Source organism: Metopolophium dirhodum, chromosome 4, assembly GCF_019925205.1.
Source record: "Metopolophium dirhodum isolate CAU chromosome 4, ASM1992520v1, whole genome shotgun sequence".
Classification (NCBI taxonomy): Eukaryota; Metazoa; Arthropoda; class Insecta; order Hemiptera; family Aphididae; genus Metopolophium; species Metopolophium dirhodum.
In genome coordinates, this window is record NC_083563.1 from 546129 (window position 1) to 556663 (window position 10535).

Consider the following 10535-nt stretch of genomic DNA (forward strand, 5'->3'; position numbering starts at 1 on the left):
AAACTTAACTGAATGTTTATATTTTCATTTCCTATACACCATAAATATTTTGACTCTTTTTTACGGACATTATCATTTTTCAATTTTTTTTGTTTTTTTTTTTTTTATAAATATTATTGAAATTTTATTTATTAGCTAAAAAAGCGTGAAAACTTAATGAAAGGCTCCTGATATATTGTTACAATAGCACTTGAAAAATATTAAAATGCATAGGCACAATTTTTTTTATAAGCATTTAAAGTTTGAATTTTGAAAAATTTATCAAATTTTAAATTTAATAATTATTTTGTAGTTAAAAATTTATAAAATGTTCACATTTTATAGCTAACGATTGAAAATTTAAAACAAGGTTCCACGTAAATAGGTTATATATAAATTACTTTATTCACAATAATATCATCAAATATACTTATACTAGTTGATAGATATTTTAGAAACAAAATTAGCATAAGCGCTACATATAGGTACCTATATATTATGATATATTATGTTTAGACATATTGACTATTTATGTATTAATAAAATTATTAATACATACATTATCATCAATATGGTATCAATATATTATAGTTCACTAGGTAATCATTTTATTTATTTTATTTGTATTAATTATATCATTGGTATTATTGGATTTACTTTCATATAAACTTTTTATTAGCCTCTTTAGTCTTTACCCGTGCAATTGGGGAGTTTTTTACTTGTTAATAATACATATTATGACTGTTTAATGGATTTTCCTGTCATTCCATCTATTATTTCTGTAGCATTAAGTGAGTGGTTTTGTATGCATTTACCTAAAAATTTTATAGTTTATAATTTATTTATAAACAGATAATATAGGTTAAATAAAAATTATTTACCTACGTGTTAAGTGAGTAGGAACTAAAAAGTAAATTAAGAAGTATACATTTTGATAGAAAATATATCAAGAAAATAAGGCAGAGATCTAACCTTATTCTTCTTATTCCCAAAGATTCAAGGTTTTAAAAAGATAGAAACAACTGATAAGATGAGTGAAGTCAACATTCAATACTACACCTAAAGGACACAATTCTCATAAGACGATTTTGTGTGACTAGTATGCATTGTATTCAATACTAATAATACTATTATTATATTTCACAAGCTAATAGATTTAATTAATACATAATATTATATTACTTTGTGTATAAATTAAAATAACACATAATATTTAAATCATAATAAATATATTAATTAATTAATAAGTATATTTCGTCATATTTTATTATACATACATATCATTATTATTTTTAGGTTTGGTTAGTTTTTTTTAGTAAAATTAATTATTGACATGTAAGGTATTGTTATTTATTAATTTTTTTTTTTATAAATATATTATCTAAACGACTAAACATTCTAAACTGTTTGTTAGTATTAATACATAATACATTATTATATTGATGTAACATATTTCATACGATGTACGGCTCTTATAAAGTTATTGAGTTAAATACCTTTTACGTTATCTTATACTCTATAAGTTCTTCATGTAGTCATGTTTAGCTTTTTAACTTAGGTACAAGTAGGTGTCTACCCACTTAGATAGTAGACTTCTATAGTCTATTACTATAATAGTAAAATTCAAATATATACGAATTAATTTAGTATTGGGTAGTAATGATTAATAAGGGTTATCAGAAGAATATTATTGATATAATTTTTAACAAAACTGTATAAAATGTAATTAAAATATGATTACACGAATGTTAACTACAATGCCAAATTTCAAAATATAGAATAAAAATAATATTAATTGTTTGAGATTGTAATTTGTAGAATATAACATTATTCTTCAGGCTTCAACTCACTCAAGAATATGATATATCATCAATACGTTGTGATTGAAATATTTTTTATTTTTTTTATTATATTGCCATATTTGTACAGGGGACATTTACTGTAAGTAATTATTACCAATATTTAGTCGAATACGAATATACGAGTATATTATGTACAAATATAATAATAATATATAAAATACGAATATGATATCGTAATACCGTCGTATTATACAATAATATAATATTAAAATATGTCCTTGTTTACGATAGTCAGTACGACGATTATATTATAACTTTTTTCAAGAGACCGTTACATTTGTTGTCATTGCAAACTATACCGAGACAAGGGTTGTATTTTAAAACACCAATCTAACATCAAACACGTTATGCATAATTTTTTTTTATGATTACCATTTATTATTCATGGTTGTTTCCGTTGTCGATTAAATCCTAAACCTTTTATTTTCTCGATCGGCAAACAGGAATCTGCGAGAAGGGCTATATATACGCGATTGTATACAGATAATAAACCGCGTCTACAAGTCTGTAAAATAGTACTGAAAAAACATGTTTCGTACCTACCTCATTTAATAAAAAAAACTCTGCACTCGCGCGACATTATAATAAAATAAATTACATATATTATATTTCTATGTTATAAAACGTCGCTTAGGAAAAAAAACTAAACACACGCGGTGTATTAAATTGGCACCGGCATCTCGGTGCCTAAAAATTTTACACGGGTTTTGCAATATTTTTTGTCGGGCAAATTTCAAATTTTGTTATCAAAACCGGTTTTCAGTGTTTTTACGACATCGATCACGAACATGCCGGATCGACTTGACGTTTTACAAAAAGAAAAAATGGCATAAAAAAATTATAGTATTTTTTTAATATATTATCAGTGTTCATTATAATATTCTTTTTTATCGAATGATCACAAAACCGTGCCCACACCGGCAGAACAGAGAAAATGAAAAAAAATCCACAAAATCCATTTACAAACTGGCTGGATTTAGTTGAAACTTTTTTCTTAACATGACATAGATGATGACACCCTAACTTTATTGTTTCTGATGTCTGATCATAAATGAAATAATCAATAACCATCCTATATAGGTACCTACTATAATACATTGTTTCTTGTTGACTTGTACTGTGTTGATCACTGTTTTGTTGGACGGTCATAGGGACATTATATACTGTATATGCTAAATGCTAATATAATACTTCCATGATTGTTTTTAAGGGCAAATTAAATGAATTCAAACATAATAATGTTTAATGCATACAGAACCACGCAGAAAAAATGGATTATACAAGTTCGTTGAATCTCTTTGAAAAAGTATTAATAATTACACTTATGATATTTTATTCGACAGCCCATATATAATACGCATATCGTGAAAATGGCAAACATAATTAATAATTATTATGTAAATTGATTTGCTCGGTTCCTTTAAAATGAACAAAATTAACAGACGTGTTGAATAACTGCGTGAACACACAATTATTACGAGTGTGAAATCATGGAGAACTTATGTTGAGTGAAAAAAAAAGTGTTTTTTATTAAAGATGGCATTCAATTTCGATTTAAAAAAATGTTAGAATGAACAGTTCAACGTTAAATTTGTTCTAAATACTCATGTATTTAAGTGTTTTATTTAAATTGTCCCCTTATAGGTAATGTTTTTTTAGAAAATTGCAATAAAAACAATCTTGAAAAGTGAAAAAGTGTCTAGTACACAAACATTAGTAACTGTGTTATTAAAGAAAACTGTGAAGGATATTTCCGCCCAACCATCAACGATTTTACATATTGAATTTTAAGACGATGGCTTTTCAACTCTCATAACAAAAGATATTATTTTCATCAAACAAAATATTTACCATAATTTTATGAAAGCTCAAATAAAAGTTGAAACTCAATATTCTGTAAGAACTATGAGTACCTATTATAATAGTAATTTATAACAAAAAGTGACAAAAACTATATATTCTTAAATTACTTTTAAAACTCGATATTATTATTTTCGACGACAATAATATTAATATAATCTAGAAGTTTTGTGTGATGTACAAAATATTTAAAATTACGGGACATTTGAGAGGTCTGTTACTCTAGCACTGCTATATTTGAAATTTGAATTTTAAAACTATTTAGTATTATGTATCTACTTTAATTCGTATAATGTTGTACAACCAAAAAATTGTGTACACCTCCCCAAACACTAGAAAACTAGTTTTACCCATTTCAATGCTGCGGTAACGTTACCCTAGCACTCAATTTACCAAATTTTGAACAAATACAATTTTTAATGATACAGTAATCATGTACTTTATTTTTTTCGATTTTGTTCAACCAGAAAAAATATTTGTTCACCTACCTCAACGCGTAAAAACCCGTATTTTTTATTTTTTCAGCAATCAATTTTCCACATTTTGAGAGCTTGAATGTTTAGGAGCTTAGGTTAGATTAGCTTAGGAGGTATAGTAAGTTGATGGAACTCAATCCAAACAACTGAAAAATGTTGTATTACTTAATTCAAAATGTCCAATATTACCGAATAATGTATAGTTTTCCGATGAACAATAATTTTTGAGCAGTAAAAAATTCTTCAAAAATGTTTTATACAATTTCTTTTGGTTTTAGAATGTCACATCAATAATACATGAAAATGTCAAATCCCCAGAAATAATATTTTTGAATTACAGCTAAATAACTAAAATCGTTATTCTTTATTTAAATATTTAATTTCGTTCAAATGTTTGAAAAAAAATATTTTAGATTTGTTAGTTTCAGTATGAAATACTTATGATGGATCTTGTATTGATATTTCAAGTCATAGCTATTATACAAATTGAACATTTATAAATGTACCTTTAAGGCTATAGCCAAGAGTGCAAAATTATTTGCAAATTTTCGCGGTTTTCACAATTTTGTGAACATTTTAACTTTGAATGCTTTTTTTTAAAAAAAAGTGCGTATGTGTATGTTAAATATTTTTGAATATCTATAATAACAGCTTATGATGAACCTATTGTAGTACATTTTTAAGCTTTTTAATACCCCCAAAAAATGTTATCATCATAAGTACAAAATAAGTACAAAACAAATTAAAACCGTTTAAATTTTAAAAATGTATTTATAAATATTAAACAGTATAAAAAGATACAAAATTATTTGAAAATTATTTTGTGTCTAGTAATCAAATGCAAAAATGAATATTATGTGAAAATGTCAAGTCTCTACAATAAAAACATTTTGAGTTACAACTTACAACAAAAAAAGCAATAGGTTTTATGGAAAAATTCCCATTTCAGTTTTTTTTTTTTTACTGGTTATTTGAAAAAGTATTTAGGATTTCGATTCCAATCCTAGATCCAATTTTTTGCCAGAGACCACCCTCAATGTTGAAAAATAAAGCATATTTTGATGCTCCTGCAAAAGAGAATAATTAATGAGTAATGACTAATAAAAAAAAATTTTGATTTAAAAATGTAAAAAAAAATATTCTCTCAGAATCTAAAATGATTAATTATTTTTTTTACGTAGCTAATATTTATTTTTATGATCATATGAACGATAACCATTACAAATTACAAACATAATATAAAATCATTATACAAGTGACGTTTAACATAAAGAAGCAATTTATTAGAAATTATCTTGTTTAACTAATATTAGTTATTTAATAAGGTATCTTACTGACTGTAGATATAGTTTGTTTAGGTATTTAGAGTTACATTATTATTTTTAATACAAGGTTACCTAAAATATCATACATTTGCTACAATATGTATCGTTAAGATAAATTATTTTAGTAAACGGTGCTCAACACATAGTAATTTCACGATGATCATGATGTATTATTGCTTTCAAATTTAAAATAATAGTTAGGTACAATATTAATTTTCATCCAAGGTGATCGAATTGAAGCGGTCGTATTACGTGATCAAATACTATTGCATTTTAATATCTATTTAGAATTTAAAATAATTTTTTTTTGGTTGAACTCGTATTATTTTCATAAGCAAATTTTTTTTTAAACTGAGTATCCAAATATGATGCTTTATTTATTTTTTTTTTTTTTATTGATCCTAAGCTTCGGCAACTATGGCCATTAGCTGTGTGATGCTTTATTATAATAAGTATAAAATATAATATACGAATATTTTGACCAAACAAAAAGGTAATGCTTTCATTGACATTTAAATACATTTTGTTGATTTATTTACCTTAAATAGATTTAATTATTTAAATATTGTGCAACAAAATTGTTTATAATATAATTATTTGTATACGCGTTAATACACCGACCGACTCCTAATTTTCGAAGTGTAGATTACAACTAGCTTTGTGTGCTTGTTAAGTCATCTGCGGATATTAATAATCTACTAGAGAATTTCGTATAACGTCCTTAAAACTGTTAGTAAGGTTTAAGAATAACTATAATATGGTTTTTTTTTTAAGAGATCCGAAACCAAACGCTAACGTGCGGGAAGACCAACTGACTAGAAGACAAAACCGCGAGTCGGTGGAAAAAAAAAGGAAATGATAAAAAAAGTAATTGGACATTAAAAGCAATCCCACGGACAGTCCTTGGGCGAACGCGAGTTTATAACAAAACAACTTTTTACGAACATTTAGTTTTTTCTTTTCCGAACGAGATGAAGAAGATTTAAAGATTTTGGCGTGCAGCCATTGCGTTTGCAAACAAGTTTTAGTTTTCTTCGGGACGGGAGGGAAAAAAACTGGATATGAAGATCCCCACTGTCATCCTCTATACCAATGACCGTGTTCCGTATTCATCTCACCCCATATGCAATAATTATTCTTTCTTTACCTACGGGCTCTCGGGATTTTATCGTGCAAAAAGTTCCCTATTTAAAGCCGGACCGGGCACCACTTGGACACAATTCGTCCTGACCATCTGCACGAGCACCTACCTTCGAGCAGCATACCAACGGAACACCGTCGTCGTCGTCTTCGTTAGATAACCACCGATTTATCAACCACCTATATCAACATGAAGGCAAGTTATTCGATATTCCGTTCGTTTTGAGAATGTTCGATTCTCGTTCGGACCTAACCGACCTACCTATTTTCGTTTATAAACCGATCATATAACGAATTTTTATCATTGCTATTTTTTATATTTTTTGTACAGGTCTTGTGCATTACATTGCTTTTGGTCGCTGCGGCGTTCGCTGAAACCAAAGACCAGCCGATGAAACGTAGCTACAACTTCGGAACAACCGCCTCGCCTCTGGGTAATAATTTATTTCTTATAACGTTTTCGTTTTATTCGTGTGGTTAAAGCTAAAAAAAAACTATTATTTTAATACGAATCTAATTCGACGATAACGGAAAATAACCGGCGTCTCTGGTTTGTGACTATATGATATTATTATTATTATTATTATTATTATTATTGCGATGAGATTCGAACGATTATTACAACTGTTGATGTTGTCCACTCCTGAGTTCTTGGTACCGATCATTTTCATATAATTATTATCAAACCAAGCGGCACAATCAAACAGAATTCCGATGATTCCAGTGTAACGTATTTGACTTGACGATTATGTTTTTTATTGTGCACATATTATTATCATTGAGAATATAATAATATTATTATGTTACCGGTACCTAGTGTAGTTTTTGTTGCCTGACCATAAAATACGGCGTTAACGATTTTTGTGGAACGTACATTCCAGGTACTTCAAGCTATATAGTAAATTCATTAATATAATATACTTCAAAGTCACTTCAAAATATGTTGAGGCTCTCAAAATGTTTGTATAAATAAATAGTACCTACATGGGTAACCCGACGTGAGTGCTAAAAAAAAGTTGTAACTAGATTGGATACGTTGTTTAATTAAACGTATCTTTGATAATTTTTAGTTTGTCATAATATCGAGTTGTACATAAGCACTTCATTTTTAGCATGTTTCATTTTAAAAAATATTCAATTCTGAAATGCGGTTAAGCTTAAAATATAATAATAAAGTGATCGCAGCATTGCACCATTTCAGTTTCGTATAATTATTTTGAATTAAGAATTACAATTTAATTTAATCTATTTTACCACGTACCTGCATAATGATATTAGCATAGTAAATAACATACTAAAATGTATATTGTCACACCTTAGTATTATATTTTAATTTTACGACATAACGTGGGAAACCAAAGTGGTATATTCGTGCTGTTTTGATTATTAAATTTACCTTTTATATGAGTTGTGTGAGTTAAATTTGATCGATAATAATATTAAAATACGTGGGTGGAATCATAAAGCTATTCTATAACAAACTCTTATACGATAATGGATAGATAGGTTCTGTTTTGCTAATTAAAGGTTTGATCTTTTTTTATTTGATTTTTAAATCAACTCGGTGAGTAATAAAGTTTGAAAAATCGTTATACTGTGGATCTCTATAAACTATTGTATATTCATTATAACTCATTACATTAGTATATATTATAAATTATAATAAACCATGATCACAATAATATTTTATAATAATGTACCTATGTCCTGTACTAAAATTATAATTATTTTTGTGAATTTTATCTTAATATATTATATTCCTAAATAACGTTTAGTAATATTATAAATTACTATTTTCTACTCTAAAATATTTTAGTTTTTTATTTGTATATTTTGACGTTGGATACTTAGAATTTATAGTATTATACAATTTAAATTCGAGTAAATTAATATTTTTTATTTTTTTGAACCATTTAAATATTATTTATAAAACAACATAATAGTTAGTATTTTTAAGCGTATTTCGACAGTTGATAAACCATTTTGTTTTTAAATTTATCTCTCAAATAATATATTTATATTTAAATTAATTCAAACGTACTAATTAATGTTATACATTGTTTTAGGATACGGAGCTGGTTTTGGATACAAATCTGGATATCAATCAGCGTACCCATCATCTTATTCAGCTTACTCAGGTGCATACCCAGCTGCGTCTTACTCATCTTACCCAGGCGCCTCCCAGGCCTCATACTCAGCCTACTCTGCAGGTGCCTTCCCAGCATCTTACTCAGCTAACTCTGCTGCCTTCCCGGCATCTTACTCAGCTCACTCTGCTGCCTTCCCTGCATCTTACTCCGCCAACTCCGCTGCCTTCCCGGCATCTTACTCGACCTACTCGGCTGCATCATCCGCTGCCCTCCCAGCATCTTACTCCGCTGCCCTCCCAGCATCTTCTTACTCTGCTGCCCTCCCAGCATCTTACTCCTCTGCCTACCCAGCATCTTACTCCTCTGCCTACCCAGCATCTTACTCCTCTGCATACCCAGCATCTTACTCCTCTGCCTACCCAGCATCTTACTCCGCCCACTCCGCTGCCTACCCAGCATCTTACTCGACTTACTCAGCTGCATCCCCGGCTGCCTCCTTCTACAGTGCCTCTCCAGCATCTTACTCTGCTCACTCCGCTGCCTACCCAGCATCTTTATCGACCTACTCAGCTGCATCTCCAGCGTCTCTGTCGACCTACTCAGCTGCATCTCCAGCCTCATTATACGGTGCCTACCCAGCATCATACTCTGGTGTCAACTCCGCATCTTACGCTGCTGCATTGCCAGCATCTTACTCTGCTGCCGTCCCATCGTCGTACTCTGCATACTCTGGAGCATCTCCTTTGGCATACTCCACCAACTCTGCTGCTGCTCAAGTATTGTCCCTGAACGAAAAATCTTACGGAAGCAACGCTGGATTCGTATCAAGCACAGTTGCACCAAAGTCTGCATCTTACGGCGCAACCGAATACCTAGGATCTCAGACTTTCAACATCAACAAATAGATAACGATAAAATATACTTATGAAACGAAAATATAACAATGCAAATCAATGAATAACGTGTTTGGAATATAAAATAAATACCTACATTTCTTTTAAAATTATTGATACTTGTTTTCTTCAGAAAAAAAATACATTTTCCTCAATTTGAATCTAGCTAGTGGTAGTTTAACTATCATTTATCAATGTACTTACTCACATTGAGTAAAAACGTTAGTAGAACAAATTATTTGTTCTATATTATGTATACCTAATATTAATAAATAAAATAAGTGAATTAAAAAAAATATTTAAAAAATGTACAGATAAACTACCTTATAATGCGTTTATTTGAAATCATTATAGTGTATTGTGTATGAACAATAAAACCAATCTAGCCAATAGGTAATATTAAACTATAGGACTTAGTATAGGTACTAGTGTTTAAGTCGTTTAAGATATTACTATATATAGTATAAATTATATTTTATATTAAGTGCTATGACTTTATACTCTTGAAAAAACATTGATAATTCTCGTCTAAACTTTATGACATTTCATCCTTGAATAATTTGCAAAGTTGTACTCACCAGTCACCATCTCAAAGTAAAAAAAAGGTGGGCAAGTGGGTACCCATCTGTTGTACAGTAGGTGTCGTGTGTCGTAAGTGGTTCACTGTGATAGTGTAATGAATGTGTCAAATTTGAATTAAATTATGATATGAAATCGTTGTATACGAAAAACGATTCTGAACGAAGGCGATCTGTCAGCATATATTATAATTTTAAAATAATATTTTGTAATTTTATTGCTAGGCATTAAAGTAATTTATTTTACTATTAGGCATAACTACATTAGTAATGCAGCAGTTTGAATTAATTTTTAACGAAAATATTTGATTTGGAAATGTCATTTTGTGTAT

General features: G+C 28.8%; 1 protein-coding gene across 1 annotated transcript; it reads left to right on the forward strand.

The window, feature by feature from the left end:
• The first annotated feature begins 6677 nt into the window (after positions 1-6677).
• LOC132943423 (adhesive plaque matrix protein-like) lies at positions 6678-9738 on the forward strand. Its single transcript, XM_061012411.1, has 3 exons — positions 6678-6838; positions 6974-7076; positions 8709-9738. The coding sequence occupies exons 1-3, from the start codon at positions 6833-6835 to the stop codon at positions 9635-9637; spliced, it is 1038 nt and encodes a 345-aa protein (XP_060868394.1). The 5' UTR covers positions 6678-6832; the 3' UTR covers positions 9638-9738.
• The last annotated feature ends 797 nt before the right edge of the window (positions 9739-10535 follow it).

Excerpts from the sequence above, each read along its gene's own strand:
- LOC132943423 (XM_061012411.1), top strand. Across the intron at positions 7,077-8,708 it reads AACAACCGCCTCGCCTCTGG|GATACGGAGCTGGTTTTGGA; the intron begins GTAATAATTTAT and ends ACATTGTTTTAG.